The 20,165-nt window shown below is 47.3% G+C and overlaps 1 protein-coding gene across 5 annotated transcripts in view; it reads right to left on the bottom strand.

Annotated features, from left to right (window-relative positions):
- ATG16L1 (autophagy related 16 like 1) overlaps window positions 1-11,908 on the bottom strand; it is a 29,751-nt gene extending 17,843 nt beyond the window's left edge. For 2 of the 5 annotated variants that reach the window (XM_072640539.1, XM_072640540.1), the window contains exons 1-6: window positions 11,600-11,813; window positions 7,534-7,627; window positions 7,207-7,312; window positions 6,989-7,062; window positions 6,650-6,901; window positions 2,058-2,123 (exon numbers count right to left, since the gene is read on the bottom strand). In XM_072640539.1, the coding sequence (XP_072496640.1) occupies window positions 2,058-2,123; window positions 6,650-6,901; window positions 6,989-7,062; window positions 7,207-7,312; window positions 7,534-7,627; window positions 11,600-11,714 (707 nt within the window). In that variant the 5' untranslated portion in view covers window positions 11,715-11,813. Of the gene's footprint in view, window positions 1-2,057; window positions 2,124-6,649; window positions 6,902-6,988; window positions 7,063-7,206; window positions 7,313-7,533; window positions 7,628-11,599 lie in introns of all 5 variants that reach the window. The other 3 variants (XM_072640541.1, XM_072640542.1, XM_072640543.1) reach the window with 2 other exon arrangements.
- Window positions 11,909-20,165: the final 8,257 nt, after the last annotated feature.

Below are 20,165 nucleotides of genomic sequence, written 5' to 3'. Positions count from 1 at the left end.
AGCAAAGCCATTTCCAGCCCATCTGCAACGGCACAGGCCTCCACCTCCGCAGGGTGACGGCCTGCTATTTCAAAGAACCCCCAGCTGGGAGGCTGGGCAGCTTCTCACTGAATAAGCTCGTTACCTTTCAAAGGTCTCTGTGGACTCCATGCCCTTCCACTTTTGCCAACAATCTTTCTGCCCAAATGGGATGACATCCTGCCACCTATGGGGGGAAGCTGGGGCAGAGAAGGGCTGAGCTCCCCAAGGAAAGTTTTCTCTCCTCTTTTCTATACCTGCTTCCCTCCTTGTAAGGTTCTGTGACCAGTTGTTTTAAGGTGCCATTCTTCTGCTAATCGCTGTATCAACGGGCCGACCACAGGAATATCTAAAGCTTCTGTGGAGGTCAATAATTTTGTACAATTGCCCTCAGCTCCTACTGCTTTGGCCATATTTCCTGGTAGGATGGAACAGGACTCAAAATGCTCTCTGCATATTACAGGGGAGGCCTCCCCTTCTCATCTCCCATTCCCTTTAAAATCAGGAAGCATTAACCAAGTAATAATTTCTGGGGAGGGAAAAAGTCCTCCCCTCCTCCCTCTTATTGAGATCAATGAGGTATTTAATGCACCAATCGATCTTAGGAAGGCAAGTGAAAACCGTGCTGTGGTTTTAGGAACACTTCTTCTCTGAATTGTTTCCCATGGACAAAGTGACTACCTGTTTGGCTTCCTGCTGATGCATTTTTAAGACTTAAAAGCCAAATAAATTCTGAGTCAAGCAGAGGAAAGGGAAGGTGTGGTCAGCCACCAGGCCCAGGAGCTGGCTGTCTGAGTGAAGGCTGCAAAGATCTGACGTAGCATCCAGGGAGGATTTCTGGCTTTTAGGAAAGGACAGTGAGGGAACCACCTAGCTAGCTAGAGCCTCTGTTGCTCCATTCACTACTCACGGTTGGAGGAAAAGAGGTGCTGGGCAGTACAGGCTCTTCCCACACTGCTCTACAATAACCTCTAATTCCAGCACTGAAAATGTCTGGCCTGCCTGCTGGCCTGTCCTATTCCCTAGTGGCCTTCACAAGGTGGGGGACGGTCACTGCTGCAGGTTGGTGGCTTTTGATTCTGTTTGTGGCTCTGAGCCAGAGGTTACTTCTTCATTTGAAAATGACACTGACCAATGCCCCTGCTGGAAATTCTGACCCTTTCCAAAGAATGTGAGGAAAATGGTGCAGGTGTCCTTTGGAAATGCCAAGGATGGACAAAAATGACCACCATGACCTAGGAAGTGGGCTGGGGAGAGGAAAAGACTAAAAATGGACACTTCTAACAAGTGAGCAGTAAAAGCAAGAGGGGCTTTTTCTTCCAAATCAGCCAAGTTCACTGGCAGGGGAGGGGCTCTTTGGTGCTCAAGTGCTTTTCCCCATTTGTGTTGGAAGCCCCAGCAGAAGGTCTGCTTCAGGAACCTACTTCAGGACAAGGAGACTCTGGCAGCACCCTATCTCCTTTCCCATCCATCTGGATAATGAGGCAGGTCCTGACGCCCCAGTATCCCCAGTTTCTAAGGTGGGGTGAGGTGGTGCCAGAATGGACTCGCTGACAACCAGAACCAGGAGGCTCTGGTATACCTTCGATAACTTTTCGCCAAGAGCTGCAAGTTCATCATACATGTTAAGACAACGGACAAGAGTTGAGCTTTATTTAAATGCACATTGTAAAAAAATAGGAACGAACAAAAAACCAGGTGGTCTCATCTTGGGAGAGGAGGTGGCCAACAGTGAGGCCTCCATTTGGGGATTTTTTAAAAGTCAGAAATGAAACCTGCCCCATTGGCCTGGCAATGCTCTCCTTTTCTGTCACCTGCCTTCCTGCCGCACCCCCTCCATCAAGGTGCTGAACCTTCCTGTGGGTCAAGAGCAGTAATCACAGCCTATCACTGGGCTTTAGCTGCAGTGTCATTAGGACAGGGTGAACATCCAAGCACTGGTCAGCAGGCTGCAGGGCAGGGGCACACTCAGAGGTGGGATGAGGGGATGGGCAAAGTGGGCAGCCAGGATGCTGTGCCTGCTGCCTGGGGATACTTACGGTTCTACTGGCAACGGTTCCTTGGCAGCTTCTGCAAGTTCCTTCTGCAGCCGGGCCTGGCGACGTCTGGAAAAATGCCACAGCATTAAAACAAACCCTTTCGTGCACTTATGGAGCTCCATTCTCTGCCCGCAGGGAGCTCACTGTTTCTACTAAAGCAGCTGGGAAACCATGGCACGTCAGAAAGAACTGCTCCCAGGCCAAAACACACTCATGTTCCCTCTTCCCTCTCTCAAACCCAACATACACCCAACTCACTCCCTTTACTAGCAAAGGCAGGTTTGAACTGGGAGAAAAGGAGGGACAGAGAAGCTGTGTGACTCGGCAGAGAGCAAAGAGCTGGGCTTTGAATCTGGGTATCCAGCTTCCAAGTCCTTTCCATGGCATTATACCCACGCAGAAGGAATGAAGTGGTTCTGATGTGCCTTTCACACTTCCCTCTGCCCAGCCCAGATGAAAAGAAATGACGAGGGCTGTGGGTAAAGTGGCCCAACCTCACTGGCCACCTCCTCCAGGGACGGCCAGCTCCATCATCTCCAAGCCCTGGCCTTGTGCAGGACCTGCTGAGAGCCCCCACGCCTCTCCTGGGGTGAGACTTTCACCCCCTCTTCCTTCTCCTCCACTCCAATTCACTCAGGTCTCTCCCTGCTCCCTTTAAAAGGCCCTTCCTTTCTCTTAAATCTCGCTACCTCCTGGCCTCTCCCTTCACTTTCATAGCCAGACTCATCTTCCTGAAACCATGCTTTCAGCATGTGATGGCCTTGCTCAAACTATGAGGGATTACCACACAAAAAAAGTTAACAAAAAATAAGGGGATGTAGAGAATTATGGAAAGACCTACGTTAAATAATACAAAATGCAAAGTCAAAGTAGGAGTACCATGTTATGCTAAAATAAAAATTACAGGAAACAGTAATGAAAAGCAAGTTAATTGGTATAGTAATCGATACTTAAGGGTACTTTGATTGCACAAATACTACTTTTAAAAATGGGGAAATAAAAATATCCGAGACTGAATTGCCTTCACCCGCTTTCCAATCTCCCAGGAACCAATTGCGTGATCCTGGGCAAGTCACTTAATCTGTATGTCCCAGTTTCCCTACCTATAAAATAAGGATAATAATACATTTACTTTGCATGACTGTGAGGATAAAATGAAGTAATATTTGTAAAGTGTTTTTTGTAAAGTCTTCTATAAATGCGAGCTATTAATTGGAATGATCATGTTGAAGAAGTGTCCAAGGGCATGGGGTGGGGAACTTTGCCAGTCTGGGTCTCTCTCTCAATTCAATAAACATTCAAAGGCCTGCTCTTTGCCAGGTGCTGCTCTAAGATCTTGCTAAGCTAGAAACGGACTTGGAACAAAGTTATATTAACAATACTGTTTCTGGCAGACTTGTGCCTAAAACACACGATAGGAATCTTTGCTTCTCTTTGATACTGGTCTCCCAAACTCCCAAAACGCTCTTGACTTTCTGAGGGCAGGGCTCCTATTGTATGACTTCTAGTCCCTGCACTCAATAAAAACTTTCCCATCAGCACTGCTGCTGGGCCAGGGACAGCTATGAGTTTAGCTGGGGCCACAGGGGCAAGGGCAGATCCACTGGGCCTTGACAAGTGAAGTCACATGCCAAAAGGCCTGATCACAAAGGAAACCCACAGCCACAGCAAGTTTTCTCTCCCCCATGCCCCTCACCCCTGGCCAGCTGCCTGACTCTACAACCTGACATCTGGGTGGGCTCTGTGCAGGCCCTGGCATAGCCCATAGGCAGCAGCTGCCTGGGGAGCCATTGGTCCCCTTCCAGCATGCCCTGTTTGGCATCTCTCTTCTTTCCCAGAGCGACTGCTCTCCTTACTTCCCCTCCCACAGGCAGGCTGTCATTCTCATCAGGAACACAGCACAAAGTACAGCCACAAAAGGCTCACCCTGAGGATGTGGTCAGGCAGGAGAGCTGCTGCTATAAGTTGCCAGTTTCACTTACTGAGGCAGGAAATCAAGGTGGCTTAGCTTGTGGAGCCAGGCCTTACTGAAAATGGTTGCTACCCTTACTAAATCTTAATAGGCCTCTCTTCCTGGGGCCCATGGAGGCAGAGCCCAGGCTCCTTGATCAGTTTACAGCACCATCTGCCTCACTGGGGCACGAATTCATCTCACTTATATTTATAAACATAAGGTTGATGTCAACTATTAATGCTAAATACTATTTTGGACTGTCCCCTTTAAATGCTTTGGAGGTGCAAAGTACAATTAATCCTTGGTGGGGCTGAGATGAAATCCTCCAGTCAGTTCTCCCTAAAATGTGGTGACAGGGTCACAATTCTTTGATGAGAGAGAAGATCATGTCTAAGCCTCTGGATATAAAGAGGCTTAAAATTCACAAGGGAAGTTGGTCCAAGGGTGATAACTTCCCAGAAGGAAACTCTGAAGACAGGGCACATCACTTGTATTCTGGTCAGAAAGAACTGAGGTATTACTGAAAGGGCCTGATGAAGATGATGAGGGAAAATGGGGCCAAATTCTTTTTGAACAAACAAAAAAGCAACATGGGGAAATTCAAAGAAGACCCAGCCCCTGGCATCACAGAAAGGAGATCCCTCCTCCACAGTCTGACTCCTGCCCAGTCACCTCTCCAATATAATGGCAGGCTTGCCCTTACAGCCTTTGTACCAGCAGTCATTCCTGTTGAGCTCCCTTTACCACACACATTCCAAGGTGTTTCATTTTTGCCTATTCCCCAGTGTTTGGCACAAAGTTTGTTGAAGTGAAGACAGAACTACTCGATTCCTGTCATGCTTCTCTTGCTCTGACTAGGAAAGTGATTTTGACATAAGGGAGAATGGAACAACGATTAGCAGAGAGCAGAAACTCAAGCTGAGTCAGGAGACTGACCAACCATCCAGATGCCACCAAAGAATTCAGGTCTCGAACCTAGACAAAACTGCCCCAGGCATCGTGCTGAGCTAAGCACAAGGGAGACAAAGAACACTGAAAGACCTGGCACATGTGACTACTGAGCCTTGGTGTATATAGGGCGTGTGAAGAACAGGAGCTCCTGCAGGGCTGGAGAAAGGAAATTTGTCTCCATATTAGAAAAGGAAAGAAGATCAAGTTTGTGGGGACCCTGGCAACTTTTATTCCTGGAAAAATCCTAGGTCATGTTATTAAAAGGATGGTTTGGGAGCATTTAGAAAGGGGTCCAGGATAATGTCAGGTTTTGAGGTCAGTGACCACAGGCACACACAGCCAATGTGGACTGAAGCCGAGCACTTGAAAGTCTCTCCTGGTACCAACACGGTGACATGTGCTGGAGACTGACTGAAGCTAAAGGTTATTCATTAGTGGACTGGTGCAAACTTGGAGGAGTATCTATATTGGAGCATCCAAGGGATCTATCCCTGACCTTGTGTTCTTCAACATCTTTATCAAAGGTTTGGATGAAGGTACCCTAATCCCATTTCTACCATCAAAACCAAAGGGACACAAAACGGAGAAGTCTAGAACATGGGGCCAAATCCAACAGGATGTCTCTTAACAGGGACCTCCAAGTATAAGATGAGGGAGATGTGAGAAACCCAGAATTCACATGAGAAAGATGGAGGGTAGAGGTGGGTCAGATAACATAAGATGTGGCAACTGAACACCCCCCACCCCACCCCACTCCCAGGCTGCCTTAGTAGAGGTAATGACAAAAAGGAGAACAGTCTTGCTGTATGTGGTTCTGGTCAGGCCATATCTGCTTAACACAGCCTTACATTAGCACTAAGGCTTCATTTCCACTCTAGCTTCTGTTACACTCAATGATGAACACTGAGAAACTGGCCAGACTTGAGAGGATGCCACACAAGGAGAAGCTGCAGGCCCTGAGGACATTTTGCTGGGACTGGGGCACAGAAGGCTGAGGAAGATGCAGAGCCCTGTCCTCAAGTATCTGAGAAGTCATCACAAGGAAGAGAGATCTGATTTGTGGTACCCAGAAAGAAGAAGTAGGAATATCAGATATAATTTATAGAGGGGGATTTAAGCTCAACTTCTCCATACTTAGAATGCTCCCTAAGTGTCTAGGGTTTTTTATCACTGGCAGTTCTGAGGGAGGGTAGACGACCATGTATTTGGGATCTTTGAAAAGGGATTCTCATTCAAGTATAGGCTGGAATAGATGGCCCTGAGGTCCTCTCCCACTCCAAGATTCTGCAGAACTTATGGCTGTAGGGGTAAAGAATAAAACGCATAATATTGTTAGGTATTACTAGGAATCTTCTGTATTTGTAAAATAAAGAAAGTCTAAATGGAATCCATTAGCTTTCTAGAACGTGCCTAATAACCCTGATAACAAGTGCTTTGGAGATGTCCCTAACTAGGGAGGCTCCAGAAGGCTGACTTTTAAAAGAAAATCACTCCATGCTTCAAAATAATAAAATGTCAGCTGACTTTTGAAAACTGTTAGCTTCTGTTAGTGTGAAGATACAATCAACAAGTCAAAAAGGGAAAGTGAATTTGCTGGTGCTTTCTAGAAGCTGAGAACCAGGTAAAGGCTTCCTGTGCACCTGTCTTGATTAAGAATGAAAGGCCCCCCAACATTAAGACATCTCACCGGGAATCCTTCTCATTTTCTGCATTGAGTCGATTGGCCTCCTGGGCTTTCTCAGCCATCCAGCGAGTGACCAGCTCTTGGTTGTCCTCCGTGGTCTTCCTCAGTTTCTCTTCTAAGGCAGTAAAGGTGATCTGCAGGGCATCATATTCGTCCTTGAGTGTCTGGTTGGCCCTTTCGAGGTCCTGCAGCTTATTTCGAAGCTCTTGGCACTCAGTTTCCAGCTCACTGATTTTCTGCAAACATTCAGCTATTCTGGAAGTATACCAAGGCAAACAAAAGGGGATAAGCAGGAGGTGGGGCTCAATCGCCAGTCTTTGGGAATGTAGTACTCTTGCTTACTTAGCTTCATTCATCTGCATCTCCCGGTCCTTTTGCTGCATCTGATTATTCAGGTCAATCACCGACTGAGCTAACTGGGGGATAAAGACATTCATTCAGAAGTTGCACCACACTTGAAAAACTATTGCGTGGCCTATGTCTACATTTCTTTAGTAATGATTTCTCCTCTCCCTTCTACCTTGAGGGAACAAATGAGCCAAACAGATAGGTGTTCTCACCTCCCCACGTTTCTTATGTAATTCAGTTAATTCTTCTTGATGTTTCATCCTTAGCTGGGCCATTTCTTGTAGCTGAGCATCATTCCACACGCCATCATGTCCTGGACTAAGATCCGAAAAACGAGCCATGGGAAAGACAAGGGGGAAAGAATTAAATCCAGTCCCATTTGGGATCTAATTTAAATAAAGTAACAGCAACATCCTGATTGTTGAAATGATCCATAACCCTTTGATCTTCCAAACTAGAATAAAAACGAATGAATCTCTAGACTGGCAGAAAAAGAAACCAATTTCCCAAAGGAGAGATGCCCAATTACTACAGAATACCTGATTTCATGCCTGCTTTGCAAGTCATACTTTTCTGCTTGTAGTTTGTCAGCCAACACCGATTGAAGATCTGATTTCTCCAGCAACTTATTATCTGTCAGAACAAGAAATTCAAGCATGAGGAGTAACACCAAAGGCACACAGCCAGGACTCAATGACTGGCAATACATCCTCAGTAATGCTCCAAAAACAGTTTCAAATTCCTCTAAATGCAGCCAACTGAAATGTGTGGTTACATCACATTTAATAAGGTGAGAGTGGCACTAGGACAACCCTGATGAATCCCTAAGTAGGTAGAACCTGAATGGCTTTCATTGGAAGCACATTATACAGGATACTCTTCTATCGACAACATTAAGAAGAACTGCCTTCAGATCCTCAGTGATCACTTACTCCACTCCACTCACTTTCCAGCTGAGGAAACCGAGGCCAAGGGAGAATCTGAGATGTGCCCTGGGTCACAAAGCTGACAAGTAGAGTTAGCCCTGGACATGGGCTTTCCAGTCCAAGTACAGTGACTGCTCTTAAACAGTAATACCACTCCCCCCTGCTTGGGCCAGTTACTAATTTTTTTTCCTGATTGTCAGACAGTAACAAAAAGGATACAGGTCATAAGGTCACAGCTCTGGAGCTGAAAGAGTCTTGGGGGGGGGCATCTAGGTTAACTCCCTCACTTTAAAGGTGAGTAAACTGAGGGTCAGGTCACAAGGGAAATAAAGCAAGAGGTGGAACTGAGACTTGGATTCTCTGACTCCAGACCTAGCATCCTTGCTCTGCCAAGCCAGAACCTCAGGTCTCTCCACCCCAGCTCCCTGAAGGAGCACTTCTCCCCTTGGATCCTGCTATTCTCAAGCTGGTGCCAGTTACCAGACAGGAATACAGAAAACTTTCACAACAAAATTGATTTTTAATTTAAAAAAAAGTACCAAATGACCTCTCCATTACCTTCCAGCTCTAACTTCATACATGGCACTGTGTGTTTGAGGGGGGGAGGAGGGAGGCAAGGAGGGACGGAACTTACACTAACTAGGAGTTTCACCCAGAGGGTGTCCTGGCTTGTTGCTACATGTTCACTTCTCTCTGGTGCTCTGACCTCAGCCCCGAGGGTCCACAGTCCCACTTAACAACGTTTCATTGCACATCCTTATTCAATCCTTCATTATTATCATCAAAGCCTGTTTCTGAACACAGATATCACAAGTTGCGAAAGCAAAGATGTCCCCTCTGATCACAGTGAGACTATGGCCCCACGACAAATGATGGTAGGGGTAGCCATTATTGTGATAGTGGTGAACAAAAACGTTTTTAAATGCCACCAGGTTGGAGGATCCTGTATCCGCAATGCTATCATAGGTCTTTCAGGGGACAAAAATCGGCATGGCACCAGCATGCCAACCACGCTCCCAGCAACAAGCCATACAGTTCCATAAAAACAGGCATCTCTTAGAGGAAGACATCTGGGCTGGCCTGGGGAGGAAGATCTAAGCACAGAATCACAGAGCTCTAAGGGGCTTTCAAGACCATGTACTCCTGTGCATCAGATAAAGATTAAGAAATGAGGACCTTGGATATGAAGTGATGTTGGCCAATGTTACACAACTGAGCAGCCACAGCAGAGTTGGGCTCCAAACCCAAGTCTGGAGCTGCCGTATCTGGAAGGGACTCAAGGCATCAGAAGCAAGGACCTGTACTGATATTTCTCAAACAACATACTGACAAGTAGACATCTGGGCCTTGCCTGACCTCTTCATCAGAGCACCAATACACTGGGATTTGGGGGCTCAAGTGTTCCTTCTGGGGCTGCTAAGAGCTGCAAGGGAGCCCCAGGGCCAGGAGCTGATCATTCCTACTTTAATGAGTAATGAACTCTCTCAAGCCTGTGGTGCTACACATAGGGTAAGCTGTTGGGAAACTCGAAAAAGAAAATTGATATAAATTTTAAAACTACCTCTGCTTCCTGGAGCAATCTGAAGGGTAGGCAGTGTTCAATAAATGCTGATATTAAGGTGTGCAAAAGTCAGTAATTGCCTAACAATGCTTTAAATTAGGAGCATGGCAATTTTTTGGCTTGTTCCTAGGGGGGAAAAAGCCAATTTAGAGTGGATTTTCTTGACTTTTATATAGAAAGATTAAATCTTATCCTATATGGTTATTACTAAAAGATTTTTAAATATGACACTGACTTTCAAGGGCAGACTACAAATATTTGAAGGTCAAGAGTGTGAAGGTGCAAGAGACAGAGAAAAGAATGAACATAAGCTGCTACCAGCAGCAGCAGTGATCACCGCCACCACTTCTAAAACACCTACTAAGCAGAGCAGTAGAGGACTAGCCTTGGAATCATCGAGGTCTGGGTTTGAGTCTCACCTCTGTGTGACCCTGGGCCAAATCTCTTAATCGATCAGGGCTCTTGGCAGCCTCTCCAGACTAGCTGCTCTAAGACAAACTGCCAATCTGCACCGGGAGGAGGAGCTTTCACATCCTGTGTTCCTCCACACTGACTGGAGGGTGGGGGAGGGGGAGTATGGACAAATAATTCAACAACTTAACACGTGGGTTAGGGTAAGACTAAGTTCAGGTAGGTCAGCAGCCCCTGCCTCAAGGAGTTTCCAGTGACAAACTAGACAACTGTCTAGTGAGCCCATAGCCATACTCCTCTTGAGGTTAACGACTGCCAGTTCCATGTTCTGCTTTGGGATTTCTGACACTTACTGCTGTCCTGAGCTAGAAGTCAAGCTCTCTACATTTCAGGATGGGAGAAGGGGAAGGAGGGCTCCAACCTCCCTATTATGTACCCTGCAATACCCATCACTGCCCCTAATGGTGGGTAAGTGCCAAGATGGCAGCCACAGAATAGAGCAGATGTGATAGAAGCTCTTCTGGAAGGGGACCTGAAGAATCCCTTGTCCTGGGGGATGGGTCACAGTCCACAGGGGATGGGGGACGGGAACTCATCCACTAACCCAGGATACCCAGAGGCCAGTTGGTCTTCCTTCCATTCAAGAGGAACTGAAGGGTATCCCTTTCAAAAGGTGATGGGGAGTGTTCATGATGGAAGAAGACAGTCTAAGTAGTCTAAGAAGAGCATGAAGTGTCTATTAAACATTAAGTGACCATTGTTCTCTTGGATGGAGGAGAAAGAAGGTCAACCCCAAACTGAATTTTAACATACTGTGAACTTTTCCTTTTCCCAAGATTCCTCAAATTGTCCCGAGGCAGAGTCATGGCCAACGGCACCACGGCACCAAGAAAGGCTCGGATTTAGATTAATGCTAAATAAAATGGTTTTGGGCAGACGTGCCGAAAACGCGGAATACAGCGTGAACGTTTCTTCGATAGTATTCCAAGTACTACCTTCATTTTAAATATGGGAAAACAGAGCCTTACACACCCGCGGCGGGCATCGGGGCTAGGACATAGCTAAGGCCTCCTAAGTCCAAGCCCACCCTCCCGTCCGAGACGAAGGCGAATTAACCATTATATAAAAAAGGAAGCACACACTAATCCTTGCTCGAGAAGCATCGAACACGGTGGAAACCTCCAAGTGAATCATGGAAATGATTCCCAAAGGCCCTTTTAGAAACGGCGCTAACAGAGCAGGGAAAATCAAATCCAACACCAGCTTGGGGACGGCCACGCGAAACTGGAGAAGTGTCAGGTAAAGTCTAGGACTAAGAGAAGAACAGGAGGGAAGGGGGAGATCTGGAAAATCAAGGCCTCCAGCGGCGCAGAGGACGTCCCTCTTTTACGTCCCCCTCTTCTGGGGAACCCCACCTACAAGCCCGGGGGCGCTCCGCTGCTTCAGAGGTAACTCGGCTTTCCCAGTAACGACCACCGCTCCCCCCTCCGGACTCGATGTCAGCAGGGGCTCTCCCTCCTTCCCCAGCGGACCCCACAAGGGCAGGGCGCGCACGCTCACGTTCGCTCTCCAGGACACGCCCCCCGGGGCCTGGCTCCCCGACGCCCACACTAACCCCCCTGCTCGGCAGACTAGAGGCCCGGGGGGCAGGCGCCGCCGCCGCCCGTGCTGCCCCGGGATCCCCGAGGGGTCGGGGGGGGGGCTCACACTGCGCGATGATCTCCTCGAAGGCCTGCCTCTGGAGCCGGTCCCGCCGCCGCAGCTCCTCCGCGATGTGGCGCTTCCAGCTCGGGAGCCCGGCGCCCCGGAGGCCCGTCGACATCGCCGCCGTCACCGGCCCGGGCCCTCGCCGCCCCCTGCCGCCTGCTTCCGCCCCACGTCCGCCGCGCCCGCCCCGGCGCCGAGCATCGGGGACGCCGCCGGCTCCGGGTCCGGGTCGGGCCGGGCCGGGACGCGCCTCGGGGCGTCTCTCACTAGCCTCCGGCAGCCGCTCGCTGGGTGCACAACGGCGGCTTCCGGTCCGCGCCGGAAGCGAAGCGAGCGCGCGCCAGGAAGTCCTGCCTTCCCCGCCCGCGACGCCGACGTACGCACGCCATGCTGGGGGGCGGGGCGTCGTCTCCGGGCTGCCTTAACAGGCGGCAGGGAGCAAGGCGGGGGCGGGGCTTTCTCTGTCTCCATAGCGCTCCGGGCAGTTGTGCGCTCCCTTCCTGCCCCTAGGGTGGGGCCGCCCCTCCCTGAGGTGGCCACGGTTCCGCAGCATCCCCCAGGGCCCAGGCCTTTGCTTGAACCCTCACTACCTCCCAGGACAGCCCATTCCCTTCCTGGACAGCCCCAGTGGAAGGCCTGCCTTGTAGCCTCAGTCTGCCCCAGCTGCACGTGCGCCCATTGCTCCAGGTCCATTCAGTTCTGAATTCACCTTAATTCAGCCCAATTCAATTCCGTTCCGTTCAGTTCGATTCACTTTGGCTGCATCCAGTTCCCCAAGCAGCGTGGGCCGGACCGCGTGGGTCTGGACGGTCACGAGCCCCAGAGGACGAGGCCACGGCCCGGTTCGGTGGCCCGGTTCGGTGGCCCGGCCTGAGGGCAGGCGCTTGGACTGGGCAGCTCTCCCCGCCCCCCTCTGCCTGCCCTGGCCCAGATGGGGTCCCCATTGTCCAGAGGAGGCCCAGTGGGACAGAGAGGCGGGGGCGGGGCGGGGCTGGTTTGTTTCCACCTCGGTTTTTGTTAATTTCCTCTCCTCCGCCTCCGGGCTCCTGGGACCCCCCAGGGGGTTTTCCTGGCCCCGGACAAGGGAGGGCATCTCCATTTTCGCAGAATATATCCCGTATAATGATTAACATCCCGTGTACCCCATGAGAGCGTGAGCCCCCGACCCTTCCTCGGCTTCCCAGCCCTTGGCCCGGCCGCCCGGCACGCGATGAGGGCTCCTTGAATACTTCTGGACTGACCAGGGTGGCTGCCAGCGAGGGTGAAGGGCCCTGCACAGTCAGGCTGAGCCCTGGGCAGAGGCTTTGTTCTTACCCTTCCCTTAGGGCCCTGGCTGGGTCCCTGCCTCTGCCTCCTAAGAAGCTGGCCTCGTGTTAAAGTGGACCCCATCTGGTCCAGGACAGGCCCTTAAGCTCTCTCTATTTACAGGGATGCCTGCCTGAGAGTCTTTTCCCTCAGGAGTCCTGTTAAGCCTCAAGCACAGAGTTTACCAAAGTCACTGGATTTCTCTGCCATCGCCCTGAGAATCAATGTGTTGTCACTAGTCTTCATTAAATAACTTTCTCTTTCAAGCAAAATTGTCCCTTCAGCTAGTGGGATTCCCCTCACCAAAAGTCCTGCTATATGCGATCAAAAGACTCAGGGTAAATAGAAGGCTGACCTTTAGCAGAATTGGCAAAGAGAAACGTGGATACTTTGTACTCAGCCCTATGCTAGGGGTTAAATAAAAATTTAATGATTAATTTAATTTAAATTTTAAAAGGCGAGACATAGACTTTGTCCTCGAGGATCTTGCCATATACTTCATTGATCATAAATTTTAGAGCTCCAAGGAACCATGGAGATCATTAATTCAAACCACCCTCCAATTGGCAGATGAGGTAGTTGAGACCTGGGAGACACACAGGGTCTGCTAGACAGAGCCCTGGATTTGGAGTCAAAGGGTCTGGGTTCAAATCCTTAGCTTTGCAACTTTTCTACCTTTGTGATTGTGGCCACTCAATCATTCTAAGAAAATGACCCAAGAGAAATCGATGGAGTCCAGGGGTGGGGAACCTGTAGCCTCAAGGCCACATGGGGCCCTCTAGGCCTTCAAGTGCAACCCTTCGACTGAATCCAAACTTCATAGAACAAATCCCCTTAATAAAACTTAGACTCAGTTTAAAAGTCACACCCAAGAACCTAGAAGGCCCCATGTGGCCTCAAGGCCAAAGGTTTCCCCCTCCCTGATCTAGTCTCCCTGGAAATGCTACCAGAGCTAAATATGAAATACCAAATTAATGCAACAATTCAATTTAACAAACATTTCTTTAAATTGTTGCATACAGCTATGTCAAGACACTGTTTTGGGATTGGGGGTACAAGGAATGACATAGTCCCATGCCTTCATGGATCTTACAATCTAATGGGGCTGTGTGACCCTGGGCAAGTCCCTTAATCTCTGATTGCCTCAGTTGCCCTATAAGTAAAATGGGAACAATAACAACGCCTACCTCCCACAGTTGTTGTGAGGATCAACTAAGATAATATTTGTAAAGTGGTTAGTGCCATGCCTGGCACATAGAAAACACTATGTAAATGTTGTTATTATAAAAAGCTGGAGCCAGAAGGAGTGGCAGAGTTCATCTGACCTGAATTCTTCCTTTTATAAGATCAGGCTTCGAAGGCGTGCACAGCTGGTCAGTCTTGAATTCAGAGACCTTTCCACTTCCTCTCTCATGTCTCCTTGATCTTCCTGCTTTCTGATTCTTCCTGGCAGATTGTGGTGTGTCATGGCTGTGATTTGGGTTTGAAGGATGCACAAAACCAAGGTTTTCATGTTTAAAATGGTGAAAAAAAGGAGATGATTGATGAGTAGCTCCTCCCTCCCCTCCCCACCTCTCACATATTCTTTGCATCAGCAAGTTATGCCCTTCCTATCCTTTCTTGAGAAAAAGTTTCTGAGTTTGGGATCTTCCAAGATCCCTGGCTAACTGAAGTACCCTCCCCCTAAATTAGGAAACTATTACTCAGGGGGAGACCTGTCTGGTTTTTCCTTGTCAGAACTTCTGGACAGGAATTATACTAGGAAATATTGTCATGAAAGGTAAGAAGGGATTCTTTCTGTCTTTTTTACTTAAAACAGAAAGTGAAAGGTGCTATACCAGAGTTCCATTCTTAATGGCTCATGCAATATTAGCAGTTCTGTAGGGGATATAACTGTGTTCTTTCACACAGGTTAACCATAAAGGACATGACAGTTTAATAGGGTTTTGGTGAAATAGATAAATAAATTTTGTGTGTCATGGAGTGTACTCAGCTGAATTCTCAAATGACCATTAATGCCTTTAAAAAGATCATTAAGATCGTAATGGTAATTTGTTCACCTTTCTCTGAAATTTCTCTCGAAATGCAGAATTCTAGGTATGCTGACTTCCTGAGGATACTTCCTATCCCTTGGTCTCCATTCCTTTGGAGCTAAACTTCAGCCTTGGTTTGGGGGGGAGTTGGCCTTCTGAACAGTCATGGAATCCTTGTAGCTGACTTGCATGCCTGAATCCATAGCCTTCTTGAAATCACTGGCCAAAGTTGATCTCCAACCTTGCAAGAATTATGCCATGCCCCCCAGTAGGACAGGTTATGACAACAGTGACTCAAATCAGCTGGAATGACTGTTGAACCAGACTCTCCTACTGTCCCTGCATGAAAATTCAGTTTGAATACAGTTAGCAACAGAATATTTGACCTGGAAAGAAAATTACAATTCATCTAATTCAAGGGTTCTTAACCTGGGGTCCCTGGACCAAGGGGGATAGATTTCAGGGGGACCATGAACTTGGATGGGAAAAAATAATATCTTGGTTTTTATAGCCTTTAACTGGAAACTTAGCACTTCCTTCGATTTATTTTATGCAAATAAAATCATTATGCTAAGAAGGGTTCTGAAGGCTTTGCCAGATTGTTGAAGGGGTCTGAGACCCAAAAGAAGGTGAAAAAGATACTCTATCTAAAGCAAATCAATTACCCTCAACCTGGCTTAGCCCTTTTGCCAGATGATTTACCAGGGTGTGGCTACTGCTGATGTTACAACTTCTTGGAGCCAAAGGTGAGAGTTGGGTGGCATGGATGAGCAGTCCTGGAAAGGGCTTGGGAAGCCCTCACACCAGAGGTACTCATCCTCCATGCAACCCTATATGGTCCATTAGAATAATCTAAATTCTAGTTTTGTTGTTTTCTTAAAAGAAGTTAAGGAAAGATCTCATTTTTCCTGTAATCTCAGTCCATTCTCAGGATTCAGACATGGTTTTCTTCATACGACAGAACTGAGGGATTTTTCTTTGATTAAATAATCACATTTTGTTCCTGGATCTCCTTGATATTATATTCCTGATCATCTCAGAAATTTCTGGACCTTTTTGGTTATCTCCTTAATGTACTGAGTTTCCTTAGGTCTAAACCTTTTCCTTGATAAGCCAACCCAAAGGTGGCTGATTCTAGGAAATCCAAGTTTCTTTTCCATTTGTCTGCTCAGTCCCATTTCTTTGTTTACATCTGCCTTCCCCTCCCTGCCATTTGAATTCTTCTGGAGTTCTTATCTACTATCTTTTATCTCCTTCCACCTCAGGTTAGCCTGTGGGGTGCCATGATTCCCACCACCAGAGTTTATTTGCTGGTTCCTGGGGTGAAGTTCTCTTCTTTTCTCCCCTTTCTGACCACCTCCTGGACTCGTTCCCACCTTGGACTATGGTTTGTCCTGATACCGCAGAAAAGTAAAGTCCCAGGTCATATTCTTTTCTACCTGTTGTGTTTCATTACCTGTTGTTTTGAGACAAAAACACCACAGTAAGAAAGTTAAAAAAAAAAAAAGAAAAGAAAACCTACATAAGCTTTAGATCCTTGTATGAAAGTTGTCGATAATAAAGGGAATGTGAATTTTTGCCATAATTTTACAAAAAAGAGCCAAACAGTTTTTTTTCTGATGTCTTTGGGAAAATGTTGCAATCAATCAGCATTTATTAAGCACCTATGACTACCTGCCAAGCACTGGGGATACAAAGAAAGACAAAAACCAGTTCTCACTCTTCAGGAGCTTATGGTCTAATAGGAAAGACCAGAACAAAATAGTGATGTACAGACAAGATATATACAGGATAAACTGAGGGATCATCTCAGAGGGAAGGTGCTAAGATTCCTGTAGAAAGTGGGATTTTAGTTGAGACTTGAGGAAGCCAGGGAAGTAGAAGACAGAGGTGAGAAGGGAGAGTGTTCCAGACATGAGGGACAACCAGAGAAAACGCAGAGTCTTGAAGTGGGGTGTCATGAGTGGAAGTGGACCACATGGTGTTGTGAAGGCTGACCTGTGCCACTTGGGCCAAGAACAGAAGATGGGAGAACCCCAGAACATCCAGACCTAAAACAAGAGAAATATCCATCTTTATAACCCAAGCAGACTCAGCGCATTCTACAACTCCCTCTTCTGCCTTCCTGTTTCGCCATAAGATGGAACCATTGTAAAAGCTCTGAAATGCGGATGGAGAAGTGAGACTTGGAACCAGAAGCATTTCTCCATAACCACAGCACAGTGAGTAACAAAGAGGCCCTTCTTTTAAGTAAAGAAAATGAAAGCCCCAAACTTCAGGGTTTGTTCCCTTTTGATGGGGCCTGCTTCCCTCTTTTCCCTAGGTGTGTCCTTGAGATACATGGCATCAGACTCCTTCCCAGCTTCATTTTACAGCCATTAGGTTGTAATGGGAGTACATGGGGGAGGGCCCTAGTCAGCTTGATGAGTTCAAAGGCCAGTGAGCCTTTATTTGGGACTTCACATCTCCCTAAGGTTGAGGTAAGCACAGAGTGACTGAGTTTCATCCTTGGGAATGAATTGGGTAGACATTTGTGGGCCTTTAAAAAGGGGACCAGCTTACAGATTTAGATGTTTTTGCTTTTACTTCTTTTCAGAAAGATCCATAAAGAGCTGAGTATTGTCCACAGACCAGAGACCTAGGAGTGGGACTGACCTTTCTTTTTATAGGTCAAGTACATTTATCCTCACTGAGATGTGAGTGCATCTAAAAATGCGGTTGCAGGACATGTCCACTGGGAGGTGTAATCAAAGTCTCAAAAAAGTCAGAATCAAGTCAAGAAATTTTTATTAAGCACCTACTATGTGTTCAAATGCTGGGGACTCAACAAAAGGCGAAAAACAATCACTGCTCTGGAGTAGCTCACAGTTTAAAGCTAAGCAAACAAAGGTTCTCCTTCCCTGCTCAACTCCCTAAGAAGCTCAAGTCATTGACCTATTAACATATATTATACTTAAGAGCCTGATGTGCAGTCACCCCCCCAGAAGGGCCTCTTTGAATTCCTAGCACACACCTGTGCCCTGGCTGCTAGGTGGGTTATGGCTCTTGCCTTGGTATTGTTGAGGTTGAACCCCTTCTCTTGGGTTAGACAATAGCCCAGTACTCATCCACCCCTGCAAAGCAATGAGGGAATGCTTCCACCTTAACTTTAGAACTTGACAAATTAGTGAGGAAACTGAGGCTTAGAATCTCTTGTCTGGTTGTCTTATTGTTCCGGTCATTGGGCCGGACCTTAAATCATTGATAGGTGGCCATTTCTCAGACTGGTATAGAGGAAACTTTGGAGTAAATGAGGTGACCTTGGTGGTCTGGTTTTTAACCTTATCATTCCATGGAAACTGCCCTCTCCAAAGTGACCAATGATCTCTTAGTGGCCAAATCCAATGGCCTTTTTTCAATCCTCTTTCTCCTTGACTTTTCTGCAGCCTTACTCTGTTGATCACCGTCTCCTCCCTGAGATGCTCCTCTCCCTAGGTTTTCAGGACATCCCTGTTTCCTGGTTTCCCTCCTACCTTTCTGAACGCTCCTTCTCTGTTTTCTTTGCTGGATTTTCTTTCACATCATGCTCTCTAACCTTAGATGTCTCTCAGGGTTCTGTCCTGGGCCCTCTTCTCATCAGCTCTCTTGGATTTAATTACCATCTCTAAGTCAATGATTCTCAAATCCCCATAATGAAAGGATTTTAGGGCCTAAACTCTCCTTACTCCTACCTTCCCTATTATGTAGAGGGTACCCCCATCATCCCAGTCCCCCAGGTTTTCAACCTGGGCATCATCCTGGATGTCTATCACCCCACCTCCCGTATCCAAGTTGTTGTGAAGGCCTATCAATTTCATCTTTGCACCATCTCTCCAATGTGCCCCCCTTCTCTCCTCTGACCCTGCCCCCACCCTGGCGTAGGCCCTCACCCTCCACCCCCCACCCCTGGACTAGTGCAGCAGCTGCTGTCCCCAGTCTTTCCCCATTCCGGTCCTTCCTCCATTCAGCCACTAAAGTGATTTCCCTAAAAGAAGGTTTGATCTTGTCACTTCCCCTACTCCAGAAACTCCACAGGCTCCCTCTGGCCTCCAGGATCAAATACAAAATGCTTCATTTGGCACATGAAGCCCTTTGTAACCAGGGCCCCTCCTGCCTTTGCACTTTCTTCTATTTACTCTTTGATCTAGTGACCCTGGCCTTCTGGTGAACAAGATCCTCCATCTCCCTGTCTGTCCCCCAGGTCTGGAATGCTCCCCTCCTCAGATCTGACTACTGACCTTCCTGGCATCTTTTGAAGTCCCAACAAAACCCCCACTTCCTAGAAGAAGCCTGTGTTCCCCTCCCCCTCTAATTCCAGCATTCTCTAGCTATTTATGACTTCCTATTTATCCGAGCTTAGCTGGCTTTGTGTATATTTGTTTGCATAATGACTTCCTCATTAGGTTATGTGCTTCTTGAGGACAGGGACTGTCTTGTGCTTTTTTTTCATCCCTAGCACTGAGCGCAGTGCCTGGCACATAGCCTACTTACTGTTTATTGGCTGATGCACTGCTTATGCTAAGTACTCAGTAGTTTATGGCTATGCAGGCAGCTAGGTGGCACGGTGGATTGAGCATGGAATTTGAAGTCCAAATCTTTCCTCAGACACTGACTAGCCAGTGTGAGACTGGGCAAGTCACTACCTCTCTGTGCCTCAGATCTGACACCTGTAAAATGGGGGTGGGTTAATAGCAGCCCCTACCCTGCAGGGTTGTCATGAGGATCCAGTGATCCTCACTTTGCACGTGTAAAGTACTTTACAATTCTGAAAGTGCTCTAGATGTGTTTCTGTTATTAGTTAACTTTCATTGTCTCTAACTACCAAGAAGATTTCTTCCTGAATTTTCTTGAAACCTCTTGGTGTTTTATGAAACAAAATCAATTATATTTTATAAGAATGTTTCAGATTCAGCTAGTGCACCTAATTAAGTTGAGGAGAAAAGTAAAACAGCTTTTTATCATATTTATTAGCTTAAGTTGTAGAGAGGGTCTAGGGGAGAACCTAATGAAGTAGGAAATATTTATGGTGGTAATTAAGAACCCATTCAGGAGCAAACCAGGAGATATGCGCACTGGGGAATGAAGCTCTGCAGTCTCTGACTTCTGCTGCCCTTGGGATCTGATGCACGATAAAATCAATAATGAGAAAATCAGAGCTTAGCGATGCTTCTAAGCAGTTCCACCTCCTCTTGCATTCTGAATCCAGAGTC

The sequence above is a fragment of the Notamacropus eugenii genome, chromosome 2, assembly GCF_028372415.1.
Source record: "Notamacropus eugenii isolate mMacEug1 chromosome 2, mMacEug1.pri_v2, whole genome shotgun sequence".
Lineage (NCBI taxonomy): Eukaryota > Metazoa > Chordata > Mammalia > Diprotodontia > Macropodidae > Notamacropus > Notamacropus eugenii.
The sequence above is the reverse complement of the archived record's forward strand: the minus strand, read 5'-3'. Positions and strand labels throughout refer to the sequence as shown.